This window comes from Lynx canadensis, chromosome D2, assembly GCF_007474595.2.
Source record: "Lynx canadensis isolate LIC74 chromosome D2, mLynCan4.pri.v2, whole genome shotgun sequence".
Lineage (NCBI taxonomy): Eukaryota > Metazoa > Chordata > Mammalia > Carnivora > Felidae > Lynx > Lynx canadensis.
The window spans coordinates 73,923,269-73,948,766 of record NC_044313.2 but is presented as its reverse complement, the minus strand read 5'-3'; the positions used below and the strand labels follow the sequence as shown (position 1 = coordinate 73,948,766).

General features: G+C 40.5%; 1 protein-coding gene across 1 annotated transcript in view; it reads left to right on the top strand.

Moving 5' to 3' along the window:
* The window catches only part of B3GALNT2 (beta-1,3-N-acetylgalactosaminyltransferase 2), a 58,495-nt gene that overhangs the window by 7,863 nt on the left and 25,134 nt on the right, over window positions 1-25,498 (top strand). The window contains exons 2-5 of the mRNA XM_030335375.1: window positions 7,237-7,384; window positions 14,545-14,645; window positions 18,280-18,473; window positions 23,465-23,560. Coding sequence (XP_030191235.1) covers window positions 7,237-7,384; window positions 14,545-14,645; window positions 18,280-18,473; window positions 23,465-23,560 — 539 coding nt within the window. The remainder of the gene's footprint in view (window positions 1-7,236; window positions 7,385-14,544; window positions 14,646-18,279; window positions 18,474-23,464; window positions 23,561-25,498) is intronic.

The following is a 25,498-nucleotide window of genomic DNA, read 5'->3' as shown; positions in this document are numbered from 1 at the left end:
CATATTTTCAGTATTAACCCCTTATCAGACCCATGATTTGCAAATATTTTCTCCCATTCATAGACTGCCTTTTCATTTTGTTTATGGTTTCCTTTGCTGTGCAGAAGCTTTTTAGTTTGATGTTTACTTTTGCTTTTGTTGCATTTGCTTTTGGTGTCAAATCCAAAAAATCATCCACAAAACCAGTGTCAAGGAGCTTACCACCTATGTTTTATTCTAGGAGTTTTATGGTATCAGGTCTTATGTTCAAGTCTTTGATCCATTTTGAGTTGATATTGTGTATAGTATAAGGTAGTGGTCCAGTGTCATTCTTTTGCATGTGGCTGTCCGATTTTCCCAACACCATCTATTAAAGACACTCCTTTCTCTATTGTATAGTCTTGCCTCCTTTGTAGATTAATTGACCATATAATTGTGGGTTTACTTCTGGGCTCTCTATTCCATTGATCTGTGTGTCAGTTTTTATGCCAAAACCATACTGTTTTGGTTACTGTATCTCTGTAATACAGTTTGAAATCAGGGAGTGTAATGCCTCCAGTTTTTTGTTTTTCAGTTTTTTTCACCTGTGACTCCACCTCCCTTCTGGCAACCACCAGTTTGTTCGCCGTATTTAAGAGTCTGGTCTGGGGCACCTGGGTGGCTCAGTTGGTTGAGCACCCAACTTCAGCTCAGGTCATGGTTCATGAATTCGAGCCCCACGTCAGGCTCTCTTGCTGTCAGTGCAGAGCCTGCTTCTAATCCTCTGTCCCCTTCTCTCTCTACCCTCCCCTACTGGCATTCTCTCTCATTCTCTCTCTCTCTCTCTCAAAAATAAACATTTAAAAAAAAAGTCTACTTTTTCATTTGTCTCTTTTTTCTTTGTTTCATCATTTGTTTCTTAAATTCCAAACATGAGTGAAAGCATGTGGTATTCATCTTTCTCTGACTTATTTCACTTAGCATTATACACTCTTGGTCCATCCATGTTGTCACACATGGCAAGATCTCATCCTTTATGGCTGAGTAACATTCCATTGTGTATATATAGCACATCTTCATTCATCTATGGATGGACACTCAGACTGCTTTCTGTATCCTGGCTGCTGTAAATATCATGCAGCATTAAACATAGGGGTGCATATATCTTTCAGTCGTGTTGATTTGATTTGCAAATACTGAACCACTCTTGCATCCCTGGAATAAATCCCACTTGGTCGTGGTGAAAGATTTTTTTAATGTATTGTTGTATTGTCGGTTTGCTGATATTTTGTTGACATTTTTTGCATCTGTGTTCATCAGAGACATTGGTCTGTAGCTTTCTTTTTTGTAGTGTCTTTTTTCTGGTTTTGGTATCAAAGTAATGCTGGTCTTGTGGAATAATTTTGAAAGTTTTCTTTCCTCTCCAATTTTTGGAGTATTTGAGAGGACTAGATATTAACTTGTCTTTAAATGTTTGTTTGAATTTACCTGTGAAGCCATCTGGTCCTGGACTTTGTTGGTTTTTGGGTTACTGATTCAATTTCATTGCTAGTAATCAGTCTGTTCAATTTTCTTTTTCTTACTGATTCAGTTTTGGAAGGTTGTATGTTTCTAGGAAATTGCCCATTTCTTCTAGGTTGTCTGATTTGTTGGCAAGTAACCTTATATGTTCCTATAATCCTTTGTATATCGTCGTGGTTGGTTGCTGTTTCTCCTCCTTCATTTCTGATAGTATTTATTTTGAGTCTTTTCTTCTCCCTTTTTTGATGAGTCTAGCTAAAGGTTTATCAATTTTGTTCATGTTTTCAAGAACCAGCACCTGGTTCATTGATCTGTTCCATTGTTTTCTTAGTCTGTATATCTTTTTTTTTTTTTTTAAGTATGCTTCACACCCAGCACAGAGACCAAGGCAGGGCTTGAACTCACGACCCTGAGATCAAGACCTGAGCTGAGATCAGGAGACGGATACTTAACCAACTGAGCCACCCAGGTGCCCCTAGTCTGTATATCATTTATTTCTGCTCTGATCTTTATTATTTCCTTCTTTTATTGGCCTTGGATTTTGTTCTTCTTCTAGCTTCTTTAGGTATAAGATTAGATTATTTATTTGAGATTTTTCTTGTTTGTTGAGGTAGGCTTGTATTGCTATAATCATCCCTCTTAGAATAGCTTATACTGCACGATGCCTCCAGCTGTGTTCTTCCCCAAGATTGGTTTGGCTATTTAAGGTCTTTTGTGGTTCCATACAAACGTTAGGATTGTTTGTTATATTTCTGTGAAAAGGGCCATTGAATTTTGGTAGGGATTGCATTGAATCTATAGATTGCTTTGGGTAGTGTGGACATGTAAAATTCTTCCAACCTGTGAGCGCAGAATAGCATTCCATTGATTTTCTGTGTACTTCAGTTTCTTTCATCAGTGTCTTGTAGCTTTCAGTGTGCAGGTCTTTGACCTTCTTGTTTAAATTTATTCCTGGGTGTTTTATTCTTTGTGATTCTATTGTAATAGATTGGTTTCTTTTAGAATTTTTTGAATTTATTTAGTTTGAGAGAGACAGAACACTGAGGCAGGAGAAGGACGGAGAGAGAGAATAGCAAGCAGACTCCACACTGTCAGCATGGAGCCTGATGTGAGGCTGGACTCACAAACCACAGGATCATAACCTGAGCTGAAATCAGTTTTCTGACTCTTAACTGACTGAGCCATCCAGGCGCCCCAGTAGATACTTTCGTAATTTCTTTTCTTGATAGTTCGTTATTAGTATATAGAAGTGCACTGATTTTGTAGATTGTATATCTTGCAACTTTACTGAATTGGTTTATTATTTCTAACAGGTTTTTGGTTGAATCTTTAGAAACCTATTTTTCAATATATCTGGGAGTAGAAGGTTTTAAAAAACATTTTTTTAATGTTTATTATTTTCGAGAGAAAGAGCATGAGTGGGGGAAGGGCAGAGACAGAGGGAGACACAGAATCCAAAGCGGGTTCCAGGCTCAGAGCTGTCAGCATAGAGCCCGACTCGGGGCTCAAACTCACAAACCGGGAGATCATGACCTGAACCAAAGTCGGACGCTTAACTGACTGAGCCACCCAGGCGCACCAGGAAGTAGAAGCTTTTTTAAAAGGCCAAAATCTCCTGTGTACTTCTCTTTTGCTAGGAAGGGAGAAATGCATGTGAACGAAAGCAGTTCAACACAAGCAGCTTAGACCTGGATTAGAAGAAGAGAGGATTGGCAGTGGCAGAGAGATCAAAAAGTAATTTGCAACCAGAAGCCATGGGATTTTCACCTGCCACATGGTTATCTTTATTATTTACTTATTTATTTTTAGAAAAATCTTGTTTGGCCTGAGAGGAAGAAACCAGGAATAAGCTGTTGGGATAGCCCTGGAGTTTCTTGGGCTTTTTTTTTTTCAATATTTTAAGTTTTTATTATGAAAAGTTTAAGACATACCCAGAAGTAGAAGATTATAACTATTAATATGTACTCATACACCTACAGTTAAATATTTTTCACAAACACTCCTACCCAGTTCTTCCCACAGGTTTATTTGGAAGCAAATCACAGATAACTTATTCTCTCTGTAAATATCTTAGTATATTATCTCTAGAGATAGATATTAAAAAAAAAAACCTGACCGCAAAAACCATCATCACAATTAGGAAAATTAATGATGCCTTCCAGTATCTAGTGTTCGAGATTTCCCAATTATCTTTTTTTTTTAATTCCAGTGTAGTTAACATATATACAGTGTTACATTAGTTTCAGGTGTAGCACGCAGTGATTCAGCACTTCCATCGGTACTCAGTGCTCACTGGGTAGATGCCCCTGTCATGGTCCAGTGAACAGATCAGATTCTGAATTGAAGCAGGGTAGAGTTAATGAGCAAGGGACAGATTGGAGAAATTTTTCATGAAGACTTTTCCCCAAGAACAGGTGAAATTATTGTTTTAGGTAATCCGTTTCTCTAAGATTTTATTATCTACCAAAAATGAGGCAGCATATTTGGCATGTAAAGGGTTGTTTAGTGGACTTTATGAGTTTACTTTTGTGCAACAACCTTGTTTTCTGATGATGTCAGGTAAATGAGGCGTTTAGGTTAAAGGGATTTTGCTCTTCCTTAGCTTTTAATCTTTCCGGAAGACATATTGAAACAGGATGAAATAGACTCGCCAAGAGTTTTTTGGTATCAGTTTTTTTCCAGTTAGGAAACCGAGGCAAAAGGGATTTAAATACCTTGTATCAATCCCATGCTGCTTGTTGGTTGTGGAATCAATGTCAGTTACGTCTGGTTACTAATTCACCTCATTTCTGTCACTAAAATGTACTTACCATCATATTTCTCTGAAAAAGTAGGGGGTGAAATGGGATATCATTGCCAATTTTGCACAAAGGCGTTAAACTGTTCTCCACATTCAGACTCATTTAGAGTTAGTTCCAGGCAGTAGGTACAACTTCCAGTGTACGGTACACGTATCTGAGAAAGAATGTTCCTGGGCCATGAATTTTTAAAATTAACATGCTAACCGGAATTTCCAGTGATCTGCTTATCATTAATTCACCGCTTGAACTGGTGTTACAAATACAGGATCAGAATTTAGTTTCAGATGAGCTACATCAAGCTGTGTTGTAATAGAACAGTGATAAAGAATGGAGTTGGGTGCCTGGGTGGCTCAGTCGGTTGAGCGTCTGACTTCGGCTCAGGTCATGATCTCACGGTCCGTGAGTTCGAGCCCCGCGGTCGGGCTCTGTGCTGACAGCTCGGAGCCTGGAGCCTGTTTCCAGATTCTGTGTCTCCCTCTCTCTCTGCCCAATCCCCCACTCATGCTCTGTCTCTCTCTTTCTGTCTCTCTCTCTCTTCCCTCTATGTCAAAAATAAATAAACATTAAAAAAAAAAGTCAGACTTGGCCCAGTCCACGATCTCGCAGTTCATGACTTTGAGCCCTGCGTTAAGCTCTGTGCTGACACTCAGAGCCTGGAGCTTGCTTTGGATTCTGTGTCTCCCTCTTTCTGCCCCTCCCCCGCCTTGTGCTCTGTCTCTCCTGTCTCTCTCTCTCTCTTTCTCTCAAATATAAATAAAAACATTAAAAATTTTTAAATGAAAAAGAATGGGGTTAAATTGCCTGGGATTAAACCTTAGCCTAGCCATTTACTAGTTGTTTTGACTTAGCAGAAGTTACTGAGTTCTCTGTGCCTATTCTCCGTTTAATAAGGAGCCAGCCCCACCTACCTCATGGGGTTTGTGAGCATTAATGTGATACTCTGGGGGCTTCTGGGTGGCTCATTCAGTTAAGCATCTGACTCTTGATTTTGGCTCAGGCCATGATCTCACACACAGTTCATGGTATTGGGCTCAGCGCTGACAGCACAGAATCTACTTAGTATTCTCTTTCTCCCTCTCTCTGCCCTCCCTCCTTCACTCTCTCTCTCTCTCTCTCTCAAAAATAAATAACTTAAAAAATTAAAAAAAAATGATACTCTGTACATATAGGTGTACATTATAGGTGTTCAGTAAATGTCCATAAGCAAGCTGGTCTAGGAAGATTTGGATTTACATAAAGATAAATTCTTGCCTTTAAAAAAGAATTCGTTTCACTACAGGATTCACAGTAGGCTAAAATAACAAGTATCTTTATTCCATTTAGATTGATTTTTTTTTTTTTTAGAAACCTATATCTATTGTGGAAAATAAGGTATCTACACAAAAATTCTTGTATTCCTAGAATTGTTTCAAGGTAATGTCCTTAAAGTATCCTGTTGTCTGTCCCCCAGATTTTCTTTATATTATTTTAATTGGTCCTTTGAAAAAATAGTATTATGTTTTTGCTGACTTTTGACTAAGTACCTACGTCCTGTGGCATATAAAAACATTGCACTTCATACAGTAAAGATCTCTGGCCTTCAAGAATTTATTTTTGGAAAACATTTTGGATCAGTTCCCACCATTGGAGGAAGAGATAGAATGGATCCCTCATCAGAGCTATATATGAGCTTGTAACTCTCCAGCTTTGAAACTGGTGACAAAAACAAAGGATCTTTCCCTGCTGTCTTCTTCTAAGGACAGTTTTTGGGTTTTGGTGTTTTTTTTTTTTTTTTTTTTTTTTTAACGTAATCCTGCCCATCAGACCTTACAGCAGTAAAAAATGAGCCGTTTGCATGACTTCTCACTTGATTGTTTTTTGCCTCACTGGAAATAATTGCCTTCCTCTTTGATTCTTTGGAATATTTAGCAAGTGATACAAGGTCTGCCGGCTGTGGAATTTATTGGTGTTAATAAGGGTTCTGATACCTTCCAGCATTCGTTTCCCAAAGTTACTAACTGATGGTAACGTAGGCTTTCACCTTTGAAAGCACATATTTGTTGTGGTTGTTGCTTTTGGTCTCTGTTGAGTGCCTACTATTTGGGTACCAAACCAGGACCTTTATACACATTATCTCATTTAATTTTTACAACACTTCCATGAGAGTTACTGCACCCCTTTGTTGTTAGGGAAACTGAGGCTCAAGAAGTTAATTAACTTTTCAGGGTGCCTGGTTGGCTCATTCACTGGAACACAAGACTTGTTATCGCAGGGTCATGAGTTCAAGTCCCAACATTGGGAGTAGAGATTACTTAAAAAAATTAAAAAAATAAAATCTGTAACAAAAGAAGACAGAAGTTAAATAACTTTTGTAGGTCATAAAAAAGAGCCAGGAATCTGCCTGTGGCCTAACAGACTCTTACTGCCGACTCTTGCGTGGTTTATGCCGTGGCGCCTTTCCAGACCGATTCTCACGTCTTTCCAAACCAATTCTCACCATGAACATCTTGTTAGTTTTAAAGAATTTATGTACTTATGTGAGCACAAGTATATCCATGTGTGTGGAAGACAAAAAGACTGCACCAAAAATGTTATGAGTGGTTATCTGGATGGTACATCTCTGGGTGCTTTTTAAATTTTTCTTTGGGGTGCCTGGGTGGCTCATTCGGTTAAGCGCCCAACTGCAGCTCAGGTCATGATGTCACGGTTCCCCAGTTCGAACCCCACATCGGGCTCTGTGCTGACAGCTCAGAGCCTGGAACCTCTTTGGATTCTGTGTCTCCCTCTCTCTCTAACCCTCCCCTGCTCACGCTCTCTCTCAAAAATAAATAAACATTAAAAAAACACATTTTTTCCTGTGTATTCCTTTGTATTTTCTACACATATGAACATACGTTCTGTAATAAAATTTGCATGTTACGTGCTGAACTTAGTAATTGACACAGGACATTTCTAATTCATTGTTGCTTATTTCTAGATCAATTGGCCTTATTTCCTCCATGGAAATCTAGTCACTATGATGTCGTAGTTGGTGTGTTGTCAGCTCGCCATAACCATGAACTTCGAAATGTGATAAGAAGCACCTGGCTGAAGCATCTAATGCAACATCCATCGTTAAGTCAACGGTAGGTCTGCTTAGTCGGCACCTTGCCCGATTTACTGAGTAAGAGTTGTGAAAAACCTCTTTGGGGATGGTCAGAGATGCTAATTTAGGCCTGTGGCCTTTCTCCCTGGGAGAAATGGCCATTTCATTTTGCCTTCCCTCCATGTAACTGAGTCACGAAAGGAAATTTTTCTTAATGTTTATTTAGTTTTGAGAGACAGAGCAAGTGTGCACATGCGCAAGGGAGGGGCAGAGAGAGAGGGAGGCAGAGGATCCCAAGGGGCTCCGCATTGACAGAAAGCCCGACGCGGGGCTCGAACTCATGAACCACGAGATCATGACCTGAGCCGAAGTCGGACACTTAACTGACTGAGTCACCCAGGTGTCCCACAAAAGTAAATTTAACTGAGGCTCTTAGCCAAAAGATAGTTGGGGGAGACTATATTCATTGGTTAACATACCTGCTATTTATAGATACCTAGTTTGTTTTATTTTGCTTTGTTTCTGCTTTGATTTAGAACAGTAATTTGTAAAAGGTTCTAGTCCAGAAGAGTTCTCTGCTTAGACAAGTTTGTGTGTGAATATGCTTTTCACTAACTTCCCAGAGATGCACTTAGTTTTTTTCCGTTCTGTGGTCTTTTTTAGTTGTGTGATCTGCAGTGTGTGTGGTATGCCATGCTCTTTTTCCTGACTACCCTTCCAGGGTTGACCTTTGGTAGCGCATCTGTTGATATTAGATGGCTTAGTTATTGGTTAGGAGCCCAAGGCCTTCGTCTTCTCAGGGAGACCAGCCTCTGAAGTTACAGAGTGAGAGGCTAGTGGAAGAGAAGCGTGGGAGGTTGAACTCTTAGTCATGTGAGGACACTGAGGTGATGACCAGTTCTCAGAAACTCTCTCAGGATTGCATGAAGCTGGCACGTTTGGGACTGAGTAGCTATACAACTGCAGAATTTTCTTATCATCGGCAGTGAACATTTGCAGATTTTCCTATCTTATGCATAGCAGCTTTCATTCTTTTTCAAGACCAGTTTTCTTTCATTCATGATTCAGTGATAATAGAACCCATTACCTGGCAAATGAAAGGCCTCAGACTCATCACTACTAATCAGAACCTCCTCTAAAACCTGTACTTCCTACGTAGTCTTTCCATCTCGGAAAAATAATGACCCCTGGGCGCCTGGGGGGCTCAGTCAGATGAGCGCCCGACTTGCCGAGGTCATGATCTCGCAGTTTGTGAGTTCGAGCCCCGTGTCGGGCTCTCTGCTGACAGCTTAGAGCCTGGAACCTGCTTTGGATTCTGTGTCTTCCTCTCTCTCTCTACCCCTCCCTCCCTCCCTCCCTCCCTCTCTCTCTCTCTCTCGCTCTCTCTCTCTCTCTCAAAAATAAATAAATATTCAAAAAAAAAAGAATGTCACTAGGTCAGTCAGGAGAGGGCAAGAGGGAGAACTCTTGGCAGGGACCAGCCTTGTCACTCTGCCCGTCGGGTCACACTGAGCACAATGCTCATAGCCTGTTTGTGAGGATGTTGAGGCATCAGGAAAATAGAAGTTTTAAAAATAAAATGTTGTTATCTTGATTTCTTCTTTCTCTCACATGCCACATCCAACCCATCAGCATCTTTTCTTGGTGCTACCTTTACGTCACCTCCAGAATCCAGCCTCTGACCACCTTAACCGCTGCTCTCGGCACCCCAGTCCTCTTACCATCAGCCCACCGCTGCCTCTCACCTGGATGATTGCAGAAGCCTCTATCTGAATTTCCCGCATCTACCTTTGATCCTCTGTATTTTATTTCCATACAGCAGCCAGAGTGCTTCTTTTAAAATTAGTCAAATCGTGTCAGTTTTCTGCTCATATGCCTCCTATTGATTTCTCTTCTCAGAGTGAAATACTAAGTCTTTACTGTGGCCTTTGACCTTATCTAGGTCTACTTCCCCTACAGTGGTCACCATCACCGTGGTTCAGTACACCAATGGTGCTTCTGCCTCAGGGCCTTGCACTTACTATCTCCCCTGTCTTTATCACTCTCCACTGGATATCCTCATGGTTCCCCGGTCTCAGGTTTTTCAGATCTCTGCTTAGATTAGATGTCACCTTAGCAGCCCCATATAAATAGCACCCAACCCCTTTCTGTATCTTCCCTTACTTGACTTTATTTTCTTTCTAATACTTATCACCAACTAACATGTTTATTATATTTAGCTTTATATATATAAAGTGTTTGTCTTTCTCCGTTAGAATGTAGTTTCATGGAGTACAGGACTGGCTCTTTTCACTGATGTATTTCTGATACCTGCAACCTAACTTGGCCCGGGGGGAAGGCACTCACAGCTATTGAGGGAATGACTCAGAACTAAATGTCATGAGGAAAATTGACCTTCAGATATTCACCAGTAATTAATTTGTCATCATAGCATTCCTGCTTTAAATTTAGTAGGTTGGTGATTTGTTTTATAAAAATGATGGGATAGCTGTATAAAAATAGATATTAGCCCAAACTCCTTCCTGGGGCAGAGTAAGTTTATGGATCTAGTAAGAGTATTTAAGATGGCTTTAAAAAACTAACTTGGTAAATATAATTAATTAGCAAATGTATTCATTTCTGTGTATACTTTTATTATAATCTTTTTATTTTGAGAGAGAGGGAGAGGAGAGTGCTTATGAGCGGGGGAGGGGCAGAGAGCGAGGGAGACACAGAATCCGAGGCAGGCTCCAGGCTCTGAGCTGTCAGCACAGAGCCCGACATGGGCCTCGAACCTCACGAACTGTGATGAGCTGAAGTCAGACGCTCAACCGAGGTGAACCACCTAGGCACCCCTGCACTCTTATTTTAAATGCTAGTTGTTTATAAATGGTACTCTGCCTTAATTGGCCATTAGTAAAAGAAAGTGTTTGCATTTCTGTGGCTGTGGCTTACTTTCAAATCTTGCATTTCACTGAAGGAGCCAGGCTCCACATATATTTCCAGGACCTTGTTTAATTACAAGCCTTTGTAATAAAATAAAAAAGTTGTCAACTTCACAACGTATCTTCTGCACGGAGGTAGTGTACTGCTTGTGGTAGAATATAAAGATAGTCACAGTGTAGCCTGGGTCTTTATGGGGGAAGTTTAATGGAAGGAAGTAGATGTAATAGTGTAATAAAATGTTATATGTGCTGTGATATAAAGAGATAGAAAACAGCCTGGAGTGTTTGGGAAGCCCCAAACAGTTCCATGTAACTGGAACACGTGGGGTAGGGGCTTGTGGGCAAGAGTGAGGTGAAGCGCTGGAGAAGGAAAGAGAGGCGGAGAGACAGGGATGGTGAGGTAAAGAGAGCAGGGCAGGTGTGGAACCAAGGGGTAGGCAGCGGCCGGGTCACGCACAACAGCCGTGGGGACAGGCCGAGGGGCTGAACTAAAGCGTGACCTTCGAGGAAAATGACGTCAGTAGGTGGGGGGAGGAGGAGGAGGAGGATTGCTAGCTTTTAACATGGAGAATAGTGAAAGCATCAGTCCGACACGAAAAATGCCAGATGAGAAAAGCAGGTGTCATGGAAAGAAGTCCGCTGTGGGTATGTGGAGTTTGTGGTAGCTCCTGGCGGTGGTGTGCTATAAGTGTTTACCAGCTGGCTCTCTGAGAAATGAGTATGTTTGTATGTACATATATGTTCTCCTGTAAGTTTTGTTGATATAAAGGACGTACAGCACACAAGCGACAGGATAACTTGTATGATACTCTTTATTACAAATGCCGTGTAGCCAGCAGATTCTCCTGTGAATGCTTTTATTGTTTTAGACTTGACTTATGCTTGCAACTGACAAAAGAGTGTAGTTTCTGACATAAACGTTCCCTTTAAGTTAAAGAGTAAACTAAAGTGACAACTGAGGGATGTGCCGGAAGTTTACTCTCAGTCAGTGGAGTCCAGCTTCTTTGCTGAATCGGATAATAGGTTTTGGACAGTGGAAGAGTATTTCCTCAATTTTTTGTACCATTCACAGTGGGATGGCTACAAACACATAGCTTTTGTCTTTTAATTTTTACTTACTTATTTTTAATTCAAGTATATAATTAACATACAGCGTTACATTATCTCAGAAGTATGATACAGTGGTTCAGCAGTTCCATTCAGTACTCGGTGCTCATTATGAGCAGCGTGCTCTTTTTTAAAGAAAAAAAAAATTTTAAGTTTATGTATTTATTTTGAGAGGTGGGCAGTGAAGGAGAGAATCCCAAGCCGGCTCCGCACCAGCAGCACAGAGACCGATGCGGGGCTGAAACTCACCAACTGTGAGATCATGACCTGAGCTGAAACTAGGAGTCGGATGTTAACTGACTGAGCCACCCAGGGCGACCCACGATAAGTGTGCCCTTCACCTATTTCACCTGTCCCCCCTCCCCACCTTCCCTCTGGTAACCACCAGTTTGTTTTCTCTAGTTAAGAGTCTGTTTTGTCTTTCTCTGGCTTACTTCACTTAGCATTATACTCTCTAGATCCATCCATGTTGTTGCAAATGGCAAGAGTTCATTCTTTTTTGATGGCTCAGTGATATCGCATTGTGTATCTATACATCTCCCTGATCCATTCATCTATCAGTGGCACTGGAGTTGTTTCCATGGACTGATACTGGCTGCGGTAAACATAGGGATGCACATATCTTTTCAATTAGTGTTTTTGTTTTTCTTGGGATAAATAGCCAATAGTGGCATTACTGGATCGTATGGTAATTCTATCTTTAATTCTTTGAGGGCCCTCCACACAGTGGCTGCACCAGTTTGCATTCCCACCAACAGCGCACAAGTGTTCCTTTTTCTCCACATCCTGGCCAACACTTGTTTCTTGTGTTTTTGATTTTAGCCATTCTGACAGGTGTGAGGTGATATCTCACTGTAGTTTTGATTTGCATTTCTGATGATGAGTGATGTTGAGCATCTTTCCATGTATGTTGGCCATCTGGATGTCTTCTTTGGAGAAATGTCTATTTGTGTCTTCTGTCTATGTTTTAATTGGATTATTTGGTTTTGGGGTGTTGAGTTGTGTAAGTTCTTTATACATTTTGAATTCTATCCCCTTATTGAATATGTCATTTGCAATATCTTCTCCATTCAGTAGGTTGCCTTTTTTTTAGTTTCATTGATTTTTTTCCTTCATGGTGCAGAAGCTTTTATTTTGGTGTAGTCCCAGTAGTTTAATTTGCTTTTGTTTCCCTTGCCTGAGGAGACAGATCTAGACAAAGGTTGCTATGGCCAATGTCAGAGGAATTACTGCCTTTGTTTTCTTCTAGGAGTTTTATGGTTTCAGGTCTCACATTTAGGCCTTAAACCATTTGAGTTTATTTTTGTGTATGGTATATGAAGTGGTCCAGTTCATTCCTTTGCATGTAGCTGTCCAGTTTCCCAGCACCATTTGTTGAAGAGACTGTCTTTTCCCATTGGAGTTCTCACTTCCTTTGTCATAGATTAAATTGACCATATAATTGTGGGTTTATTTCTGGGCTCTCTATCCTGTTGCGTTGATCTGTACAGACATGCACATTTTTAAGTTTAATCTGCATTAACTTTTCCTCCAACATTACTTTTTTCCCTCCTCCCATCACTTAAAGTCAACAAAACAATAAATAAAACCCTTATTTGTAGTGTTTGCTACCTTCCACGGTGTAAATACTCTCACCGTGACCACTTTGAACTAACTAATGCAACATCTCTGAACATAGAGTTGGGGAAGGTATGTATTAATTAGCACACCATTATATTTCCACCACATGGATAGAATAGATAAAAATAACCTCAAGAGCATAGATAACAGTGAAATAATTAAGAAATGATTAACTCAGGTATTTTCTTTGTTTTTAATGTAATGTATTAATTGTAAGTTTATGTAATTTAATAAAGGCCAGGCTTAATAACCAGCCCACAGAATTCCCAAACATTTAGCGGTTGGCTCTCTCAAGCCAGTGGGCACAGGCTCCAGCACCTGTCACCTGTAGGCCATCTAGGTGAAGGTGTCCAATGAATGTAGGGATCTTTTACTTAGAAGATGGGTCCAAACTAGAGACGCTAATTCAGAAATCATTCTCAAGCCAGTTGAAGCCTCAGGAGTAAACCGTGTCCAGGGAGAGCAAACGAGAAAGAGCAAGAGAGTCAAGGGCAAAGCCCCGCTTAGTATCTCCCCTAACGGACAAGCTGGGGAAGAGCCAGTGAGGGGGCTGAGCCGGCTGTGTAACAGAGGGGGAGAGAGCCCTGTCCAGAGACCAGCGCTATCGAACCACAGGTTGAAGGGTTGAAAAGCATCTGTTGATTTAACAGCGAATCGGTGGCTACATTGGGGTAGACATCTCAGTGTAAGTGTTGGGTATCAAAGTTAGAATCTCTGTTTTATAAAATGAGTGGGACATGAGAAATTAGAGCCTGCAACTTTAGTTAATTCCTTTGTAAGACTGTAAAGGAAAGGGTAGAGACAAGGAAGGGATGGCAGGTATACAGAAATTAATACCAAGACTTCGTCGGGGCACCTGGGTGGCTCAGTCGGCTAAGCGTCCAACTTTGGCTCAGGTCATAATGTCATAGTTCAGAGTTGGAGCCCCACGTGGGGCTCTGTGCTGACAGCTCAGAGCCTGGAGCCTGCTTCCGATTCTGTGTCTCCCTCTCTCTCTACCCTTCCCCCACTAATGCTGTCTCTCTGTCAGAAATGAATAAACAATAAAAAAAATTTAAAAAAAAAAACCCACTTCATTGTATTTATAATGTGTAGGGAAGGGACCACACGGTACAGGTAACCGGTGAAGAAAGGTGTAGGAGAGGACCTCCTCTTGCATAGACAGACTGATCTGGAGCAAAAGGAATACCTTCTGACATAGAAGGAAGCAAGTCAAGAAGATTGCAGACAGAGATATGTTTGTGGGTCGGGGCATGAGAAACTGGCTTTACTGTAGGTTTGCTCATAACTGGTGTGAGCGTCTGCTGGCAGCCAGGCCAAACACTCAGACTTGCTTTAAAACAGCACGACAGTAGAGGGCTTACGCGGAAGTCACTTGGTGGCTGGCGACTTTGGGTTGCTGGTTCTTTTGCTGGACTAGAAAAGGAAAGTTGGAGTGAATCGTCATAAATACTTGTGTCTCCAAGCAAAAGCTCTGATATGGGTGTGAGAAACGTGTGTGTGCAAAGTAAAGATCAGTATCTGATGTTAATGCCAACGTCTCTCTCAGTGTGCTTGTCAAGTTCATAATAGGTGCTCGTGGCTGCGAGGTGCCCGTGGAAGACAGGGAAGACCCTTACTCCTGCCGACTGCTCAACATCACGAATCCAGGTGAGTTGCCTTTTTCCTCAGCCCTGTCACTCCGTGTACAAGTCTGGTGTGGACGAAAAGCTGCTAAGCTCCCTAGCCCCGTGGTCCATTTTTATTTAGCAGACTAAAATTCAGCTTTCATCCAAGTGTAGCTTTCATCTTTTTTGACAGTTGACTGATCACTATTGGTATCTGTGAGGAGTCTTTATAGATATACATAACTTCAGGATCCAGGAGAGTTAGCTGCTCAGCGTGATTCAGATGCATCTGGAGATTCCTCACACCTAGATAAGTACTGAATAACGGAATCTTGAACTTGGAGATAACTGCTCACTTCACTGTCTTGTCGAGTTAGAGTGACCTTGGTACAAATACGTGAATCGGCTTTCTCTTAGGATTATGTCTAAGCTTCTGCAAAAGAAAGAAATGGCAAAAAATTAAAAAAAAATTTTTTTTTAAACATTGTTTGTTTTTGAGAGAGAGAGAGAGAGAGACAGAGTGGGAGCGGGGGACAGTCAGAGAGAGAGGGAGACACAGAATCCGAAGGGGGCTGTAGGCTCTGAGCTGTCAGCACAGAGCCCGATGCGGGTCTTGCACGCATAAACCGTGAGATCAGACCTGAGCTCAAGTTGGACGCTTAACCAACTGAGCCACCAGGTGCCCCCCAAAATTTTAAATATGAGTATATTTCGCATTCCTTATAGTTCAAGATTTCTGGAAGTTCTAATGAGGCAGAGAGATGGTCCTGATTGGGTTCCCTTTGTTACCAGGAACTGATTTTAGGTAATTGTGGATTGTATAACAGTTTATCTTTCTTAATCCACATTTCCTATTTCAACTGTGTTTCTAAGGAAGATTAAACTTTTCAGTCTTAAATGTGCTGATTATGACTTCTGGTATTTTGAGATTTGTCAAACCTGTATGATTATATACACCTCGCTTTTATAAGTAGCGATAGTTAAGTGTGTGGGCTTTGGAGTCTGGCTTCATGGCTTTAAATCTAGGCTCTGCCTTTTCTAGGTGTGACCTTTGATCAATTATTTACCCGTTTTGTGCCTCAGTTTCCTTTTTTTTAATGTTTATTCATTTTTGAGAGAGAGAATGAGCGAGCTGGGGAGGGGCAGAGGGAGGGAGACACAGAATCCAAAGCAGGCCCCAGGCTCCGGGCTGTCAGCACAGAGCCCGACAAAGGGCTCGAACCCACAAACCATGAGATCATGACCTGAGCCAAAGTCGGACGCTTAACAGACTGAGCCACCCAGGCACCCCGTGCCTCAGTTTCATCATCCATAAAGTGGACATGAAAGTTCTTACCTCATAGGGACTGACTGGATGAAATAAGTTGGTATATACGTATAATATTTAGAATAGTTCCTGGGACGTAGTAGGTAGTTAATTTTATTTTAAAGAACCTGCCTTTTATAAAGTTCAGTTTCAATCAGCTTTTTAAATAAATTGTACCGTATTTTCAGGTCTGTAGCGTAAAGCAGAGGTTTCTCACTCCCAATCTTTTAGTTAATGTTGCAATTACAATTTCATGGGCAATTGTGTTTCTCTGGAGAGAAGGTCCCTTCGCTTGCACTGTAGTCCCAGAGGGACCATGAACCTAATAAAATGTATTACCGATGATGTAAGAGTAGCCTAGAACGAATTACATTTGAAATCCAAAACCAAATCAAATTTTTAAAAATCTCACCTTAAATTAACCAGGCTTTTATTATTTTAAGGGTTACTATTCATTAATAGTACAAGAATGGAGCTGTCGATTAATAGAAGATTTTCATATATGTAATACTTAGCTTACAGATTTTTAGAAAATATGAGTAACTAAATTTATATTGAATCTGATTTTATCGTTTTTGATGACTCAGACAGCATTTAGGTTTATTTTAATACCTTAAGGTCATCATGAGCACTAATCATCATCATGATACTCTGGCTGTGTAGAAGAGTTGATTAATAACATTATCAAAGCAACATAGTTTCCTGTGTCTAGGTAGCCTGAAGTCCAAGGTCCATCTGTTTTAAATAGATACGTAATTATGTTATAATATGCTTAACCTGTTGGCCTTTAACATACATGCTTATATTTTGAATATCTTAAATTTACTGAGTGTATGAAAAAGAAAAACTTCTGCCATCATCCAGTTTATTTAGCGTCTAGACTCCCTGGCCAGTGTTTGCCCAGCTCATGATAAAAAGTGTATCCTCCCTTTTCACCCTCCTGCTCATGTATGTAATTGGGTAGGAGCAATTGATTCCACTTAGTCACATTTTATTGAGCATCTGTTAAGTGTAAAAGAGCATTCTAGAAATTCTTAGGTAGGGATCCAAATGATCCACTGGGCGTCAGAAGAAGACTGAATTTCTATTTAACTGAAAATAAAACGTAATATTTATAAAGACTGAGCACACTGGTAACAGTAATATATGTGCATATTTTGTAAGTAAATATATGAGTGTGTATACAAATGTGTTTAACTGATGGGGTTGTGTGAGCAGCAAAATTGGAAAGCCACAGCTCTAAAAGATACAAAGGACTTTGAGAAAATCTTGTAGAATAGGTCTTTATATTACTTCACAAAGTGGCACCGATGTTCTCAGCCATGTGAACTCCTTCATGTAATCGGGCCTGATTCATTTATGGTAATTAAAAATGCTATTTGAAAAGGACAGTTTTTGGCTTTGATTTAGACCAGGGAGTGTAAAGTGCACTGAGTTCAAAGTCAGTAAACCTGGGGTTGATTCCTGGCTCTGCCACTTTCTGTGACCTTGAGTGAGTCACTGAAATCACCAGGCCTCAGTATCGTAACCCACGATGCCAGATAATGCCATACGACGTAGCAGTTGTGAAGATGTAGGCGTGATGGGGCCTGGTGCATGGGGTGTGATGAAATGCTTACTGTGTGTGATGTGCTCCTCTTTTACCAGTATTGCATAGGGTTTTTCAGCGTTACTGGAAGTGATTTCAAGTACTTTTGTCTTACGACATCACAAGTATTTTGTTTTTTTATTTTTTATTCATTTTTTAGTTTTTTTTCTCATGTTTATTTACTTTTGAGGGAGAGAGAGAGAGACACAGAGTGCTAGTGGGGGAGGGGTAGAGAGAGAGGGAGACAGAATCTGAGCAGGCTTCAGGCTGTGAGCCGTCAGCACAGAGTCCGACGCGGGGCTCAAACTCACGAATCGCAAAATCATGACCTGAGCCGAAGCCGGGTGCTTAACTGACAGAACCACCCGGGCACCCCAGCGACATCACAAATATTTTAAATTGCCCAGCAAGAAATAGGGATTTTGGAATTTGCAGAGCAAGACTAAATTTTCTCATTATTTATGAGTGCATTAGGTACTGTTTTTAATATCCCTGTTTATCCAACCTTTCCTAATAGATAGATGCCTTTGATAATATTCCTCTGTGGCGTTTGGACATATATATGCCCACATGTGTATACAAAAACTTACTAAAGTTGTTCTGATGATTAAATATTTTACCAAGATGTGGGTGAGAACTTCATTCTTAAATTTCAAAATAAGTTTGTTTTTGTTCCTGGAAGCAGCCATATTTCTGGAGAGTTTTTTTAATTACTGTCATTTGTGAATTATAAGATTATATTTCTTTGGTTACGTAAAACTCCTTTTCTCCTTACATCCTTAGTTTTGAACCAGGAAATCGAGGCATTCAGTCTTTCTGAAGACACCTCATCAGGAATTTCTGAGGACCGGGTTGTCAGCGTGACCTTCCGAGTCCTCTACCCGATTGTTATTACCAGTCTTGGGGTGTTTTATGACGCCAGCGATGTGGGTTTCCAGAGGAACATCACTGTCAAGCTTTATCAGGCAGAACAAGAGGTATGCACTGTTTTGGTTTTTTTTTTTTTTTTTTACAAATTTCCCCCAGTTTTCTTTTTAAAAAACACCAGCTTTTTCCTCATGGCATATAGCAGATTGGGAGACTACATAATTACCTGTGGTTAGAAGACTTCCCTAACTAATTGGATACACGATAGCATAATATATTAATATGCTGGTTTGGGAAGAGAATACCAATGGATAATAAACGTCTTGTATCTAGAAAAGAAAAAAATTGGACCAGATTAGAAATTCCCGACCGAAAATCCCCTAAAGCCTAAGGAATTACAAAAGTTGATAGTGAACGTAAAAACTTTGGGACTCTGGGGTATAAGCGAGTATTATTGTCTCTGTTCCAAGCCTGAAAGTCTGTCGCTATAATGCAAGGCTGACAGCTGCTTCAAAGGTCTTTTGTAATGAGGATGTAGAGGGAATGAAAGTTTAAAACAGCTGGGCTTACTGTGTTCCTGATATGTGGGGAAATCTGATTTGTTCACAGAGCATATCTGAAGGAGTATGTCAGTGAGGAATTGCATTTGAAAAGATCCATTTGTGGGTTTTAAACTATAGAAATCTTGGCGGAATTCTACAGTGAACACCCATGTATCTACCTAATTTCTACAGTAGTTAATATTTTGCTGCATTTGCTTTATCATGTACATAGTTGTTTCTCGATCTTTTTTTTTTTCCTTACTGAATTTCAGAGTCAATGTCAGGCATCAGTACTCTTTGGCCCTAAACACTTCAGCATACATGTCATTAATTAGACTTTAATGTTTGTTTGTGGTTTTTAATTTTTATTTATTTACTTTTTTAAAGTTTATTTAAGAAATCTCTACACCCCACATGGGACTTGAACTCACGACCCCGAGATCAAGAGTCACATGCTCTTCCGACTGAGCCAGCCAGGCACCCCTCAGTCGGTTTAAACTGCATAAGGTTGTTTAAACCAAACTCCTGTCCCCTTGTCCCTTTCCTAGAGGTAGCCTTTTTTTTTTCTTTTCTGTTACCATTGACTAGTTTTGCCTCTTGTAGGATTTTATATGTAAATAGAATCAAAAAGTACTCTCCTGTGTAAGGCTTTTTTTCACTCAGCATGTTTTTGTAACCCATACATGTTCTTGTATGTATTAGTGAATTTTCCCTTCCCTTTTACTTTTTTTTTTTAAGTGAGCTCTATGCCCAATGTGGGGCTTGAGACCTGAGACCAAGAGGGCAAATTCTGCCAACTGAGCCACCCAACGCCCCATCACTTTTCCTTTTTTTTTTTTTTCTGAGTTGTATTCCAGCAATATGTTTTCTGTTCTCCTGATAATGGGCATATAGAATGTTTCCAGGGTTCTTATTTATTTTTTATTCTGTTAGTGGGATGAATTACATTTTTTGGTTTTGAAATGTTAAGCCAACCTCCTATTTGTCTTGGTCAAGATATATCTTTTTTTTTTTTTTTTTTTTTTATGTTGCTAGAAATTGTGTTTCTTGAGGATAGCATGTAGTTGGGTCTTCCTTTTTATCCGGTCTGAGAATCTCTGCTTTTTTACATGGAGTGTTTATCCATTTACATTTAATGCAACTCTTGAAGTGGTTAGATTTCTGTTTTTCATTTTGCTGTTTGTTTTCTGTTTGTTCCACTGTTTTTCATTTCTCTGTTCCTCTTTTCCTGCCTTCTTTGGGTTTGAATATTTTTTAGAATTCCATTTTAATTTCTCTGTTGTCCTTTCAGCTACAGTCTTTGTATTACTATTTTTGCGTGTGCGTGGTTGACGGAAAGACTATAATACACATCTTAAACTTTTCTTTGTTGTTAAAATTAATGTGTTGGGGCGCCTGGGTGGCGCAGTCGGTTAAGCGTCTGACTTCAGCCAGGTCACGATCTCGCGGTCCGTGAGTTCGAGCCCCGCGTCGGGCTCTGGGCTGATGGCTCGGAGCCTGGAGCCTGTTTCCGACTCTGTGTCTCCCTCTCTCTCTGCCCCTCCCCCGTTCATGCTCTGTCTCTCTCTGTCCCAAAAATAAATAAACGTTGAAAAAAAAAAAATTAAAAAAAAAAATTAATGTGTACCCTTTCATGTAAAATATAAGAACAATACAGCGTTACAACTTCTGCTTTAAGCAGCTAAATGTGGGAGCGCCTGGGTGGCTCAGTCGGTTAAGCATCCGACTTCGGCTCAGGTCATCATCTCACCATTTGTGTGTTCAAGCCCTGCATCAGGCTCTGTGCTGACAGCTCAGAGCCTGGAGCCTGCTTTGGATTCTGTCTCCCTCTCTCTCTGCCCCTCTCTGGCTCGCACTGTCCCTCTATCTTTCTCTCAAAAACAAGTAAACATTAAAAAAAAAAAATACAGTTAAATGTGTATGAAAGTAATTTAGAGAAGGTATAATCTTTTATATTTGCCCACATACATATTTACCTTATCCGGTGCTCTTCATTCCTTCCTGAATATTGAAGTTTCCTGAATATGCAAGTTTACTGGTAATGAATTTGCTTAGTTTTCGTTTTTCTGAAAATGTTTTTATTTTGCTTTTATTCTGTCCCCCCCCCTCCTTTTTTTCTTATGGAATATTTTCTGGATATAGAAATTATGGATTGATTTTTTTTCTCTTCAATATTTTTAAGATGTCAGCTCAGTATTTTCTGGCCTCCATTGTGTCTGGTGTTCGGCCAACTAGCTTTCATACTGCCCCCGGGAGGATATATGTTATGTGGTTTTTGCCTGCTTTTCCTGGCTGCTGTGAAGATTTTATATTTGGTTTTAAAAGCAGCTAGATTGTGTTGCACTTTGGTGTGGCTTTCTCTTTGTGTCTATTCTGCTTAGGGTTTGCCAACTTTCTTGAATCTGTAAGTTTGTCTTTTACCAAATTTGGGAAACCTTCAGCTATTACGTCTTCAGAAAATTTTGCTCAACCCCATTTCTCCACTGATTTCGGGATTCCGATTACGTGTGTGGTAGACCTTTTTCTGTTTTTCAGATTTGACCATTTGCATTAATCTGTATTCAAATTCGCTGACTCTTCTGGCATCTCAAGTCTGCTGTTACGCCGGTGAATTTATTTTAGATCTTGTCCTTCTCAGTTCCAGAATTTCCCTTTAACTCTCTTTTGTAGTTTTATTTCTCTGAAATTTCCTGTTCATTCATATTTGACCATATTTTCTTTGCAGCTTTGACCTTAGTTATAATAATGGCTTTAAAATACTGTCTGCTTATTCTAGTATTTGAACCATGTTGAAATCTGTCTCCATTGATTATCATCTTTTCTCTTGAGCATGGATAACATTTTCCTTGTGTATCTTTTCTCAAGTAACTTTGGATTATATCCTAGATACTGTGAATAATTCATTGCAGGATCTCTGGATCCAATTATATTCCATGCAGAGTGTTGATTTTTGTTTTGTTTTGTTTTGTTTTAGGCAGGCAGCTACATTGGCTGAAAGAGACTTTAGACTTTTTCTCCTTTGCAATGGGCAGCAGCTGAAATCTCTGTTCAGTTCTTTTGGACTTTGATGGGCTACTTGGATTCCGTTTTGAATGTGGCTGTCATGATTCTGAGTCAGCCACAGATTTGGGCAGAATTTATATGAAGAATTTAGGATTCTCTCTTTTTGACCCTTTACTTTTCAGGATTTTCCTCACTTTGTAGCTGGTGTGTTTATCCCAACTCTGTCCTTTGATTTTTTTCAACCAGAATAATGGCAGTTTTTAATTAGAATTTCTAGTTGCCCTTGCAAGGTGTGCCTTCAGACTAAGAACCATTTAAAAAATGTTTTTTTTTTTTTTAATGTGCCATACTTCCTAGTATTGATCTTCCTCCAGTTTCAGCCTGTTCACATTCCAATGCCTTCAGATCTTTTTTTTTTTTTTTTTTTTGGTTTTGTCCAGTGTTCATAATTGTTATCTATAGAATTGTTATCTATAGAAGAACTCAGTTTTTTTAGACATCATTAAACTTACTTTTGTATTATTTTGAACGTTAATTGTTAGTAACAGATACGGTGTTAGAGAGCAACCAGTAAATATGTAAATCAATTTAAGATTAGATTTATTTTTTTTTGCATTTTGTCCTATTCCTGCCTTTTCTAAAGAATCTGTAGTTAGTGAATGTGCTTAATTACATAAATGTAAGCAGGAGGGAACAAATCCTACTAATGTTTCCAGCCATTATGATTACAGTGAGAGAGCTTTATGAAATGACTCAGGTATGGGAGTTTATGTTTTATTGTGGTTAAGTTTCACTGATACAAAAACTCAAAACACATAACTAAAACAGCAGGTCTCTGGATTCCACTGTTATCCTGATCTAGAAATTAGGATTACTTTCGGATTTTTTTAACATTTTTTTAAATGTTTATTTATTTTTGAGAGACAGCATGAGTGCAGGAGGGGCAGAGAGAGCTGACACACAGTATCTAAAGCAGGCTCCAGGCTCTGAGCTGTCAGCACAGAGACTGATGTGGGGCTCGAACTCAGGAACCGCGAAATCATGACCTGAGCTGAAGTCGGATGCTTTAACCAACTGAGCCATCCAGGCGCCCCTAGTTAGTGTTTTAGAACTTCATGACAACTTTCGTTATCTTAAATACCTACTTAATAACCACGATTTTCCGACTTCAGCCAGGTCACGATCTCGCGGTCCGTGAGTTCGAGCCCCGCGTCAGGCTCTGGGCTGATGGCTCAGAGCCTGGAGCCTGTTTCCGATTCTGTGTCTCCCTCTCTCTCTGCCCCTCCCCCGTTCATGCTCTGTCTCTCTCTGTCCCCAAAATAAATAAACGTTGAAAAAAAAAATTAAAAAAAAAAAAATAACCACGATTTCACTGGAAAACGCAAATGATGTCTAAGTGACAGGAGACCTGTATTAACTGTGGCTGGGCCATCGAGAATTATGCTGACCAAGACAGAAGATGTTTGCAAACTTGCTGCAGATGTACTAACATGAAGTCTTTTCTTTTTGTTTTTTTCCTATTTCTTGCCTCCTCCCCCCCCCCCCCCCATTCGTAGGAGGCCCTCTTCGTGGCCCGTTTTAGTCCTCCGAGCTGTGGTGTGCAGGTGAACAAGCTGTGGTACAAGCCTGTGGAGCAGTTCATCTTGCCCGAGGTATGGGGGATAAGGAAGAGGCTGTGATACCAGTTCAGTCCTTCATAGGCCAGGTTACGTTCTGCAGAGACAGGCACTCTGTTTTTTGTTGTATGAGGACAGCCCTCCAGAGTGTAGGTGAAGCTACCGCAGTGCGTGTATTATGTACAGAGATGTGGCTCTCTGCATCGGACTGCCACGGAGCTCCAGGATGCCCCAGGGGCTGCCAAACCACACTCTTTGGAAAGCATTCATGTTACCATGGTTTATTTAGCAGAGTACGGCATGACTGTTTTAATGCCAAAGGATAATAATAGGTACGGGCTGATGGAAACACCAGATGCAGACACTATTTGAATAAGTCAGGTAGTTTACTTAATCTAAAGATGGGGGTGGTGAGTGCAGACAGGATAATTGCAGAGAAATCGGCCACAATTCCAAGATGAATAAAGCTCTCCAGGTTATGGAACATGTCTGAAAAGAGCTGTCCCCTTCTAGATCCTTCTAGGTCCAGTCTTAAGCACATGTGTTCTAGAGATCCCCTCACCCACCTGCCAAGCGCCTCATCAGTCCTGCGGTGAAGCCACAGTTTGGCTGCTGAGCCTTGCACGGTTGGGCACGAACAGATCGCTCATCCGTCAGCTTCAGCCTTTCCAGGCTGGTTCAGTCTGTTCTGAGTCCATTCCTCAGTTCAGTGCTTTGGAACCACGGTAGGGATCAGTTTCCCAAGCATCTCTGGGAGTCACTTTAGATCTCCCGTAGAGTTCATGCCGCAACGTCAAAGGCGAGCTAAAACGTGGAAGCTAGACAGCTGATCGGTTCTGCAGGCTAACCAAGAGACATTTTCCTACCACTGGTCTTGTGGGTTCTGTTTACTTTTGCAACACATCTTACAGTACGCTGTGGATCTTTCGAGTTAAGTACGAGTAGTTGGAACTATCTATGTAAATTCTGTAGATGTGAAAGGGATCTCCTTCATTTCACCTGTACATGAACTTCTGCTTTAAAACATTTTAAATAAAAGCGAAACTAAAATGCACCGGGAAAAAATTTCCAATTTCTCAGTGTTACACAACAACCAGTAGCAAGCATCCTCATGCTCCTTCCTCTTTGGTGTACGTAACGTTGTTTTCTTAGAGTAAGTTGTTGGTTTGGACTTTCTACGAATTTTTGAGGCATACGATTTCTTTCTGGAGGGCAGCTTAGCAGTTTGTATCAGTTTGAGTCATCATCAGCATTATATGAGAATGCCTATTTTCCCGTGTCCTTGTATTCCTTCTAATTTCATATATGAACTTTTTTCTTTGTTACATGATGTACCGTAAAAGGTATCTTCTAATTAAGAGTAGTGGCTTAGCTATGCTACGTATTAGATCTCAGCTTTTGAGGAAGCCATTCTTTGGTTTGTGTTTATTTATTTGTTTAATTTTTTTTAATGTTTTTATTTATTTTTGAGAGAGCACAAGCAGGGGAGGGAGTGAGGGGAGACAGAGGATCTGAAGCCGGGCTCTGTGCTGACAGGCTGACAGCAGCAAACCCGATGTGGGGCTCGAACTCACTAACCATAAGATCACGACCTGAGCCAAAGCCAAGAGTAGGATGCTTAACCGACTGAGCCACCCAGGCACCCCTGACCCCTTCCTCTTAAAGAGTTTCTAAATTTTGCCACCATCAGCAGTTTGAGCCAGATAATTCTTTGTTGTAGGGACTGTCCTGTTCATGAAAGGAACATTGGGCTCCTCGCTTACAGCACGGAGCCTGCCGGGGATTCTCTCTCTCCCTCTTTCTCTGCCCCTCCCCTGCATGCACTGTCTCTGTCTCTCCCAAATAAATAAACTTTAAAAAACAAAAAGAGGAGGGAGTCACAGTGTGGGGCAAAGAGGAAGAAAATAAGCTTTGAAACTTCAGGCTAATCAGTTTTATGGAGTCTGGCCCATTATCTTGGTCAGCTGGAAGGAA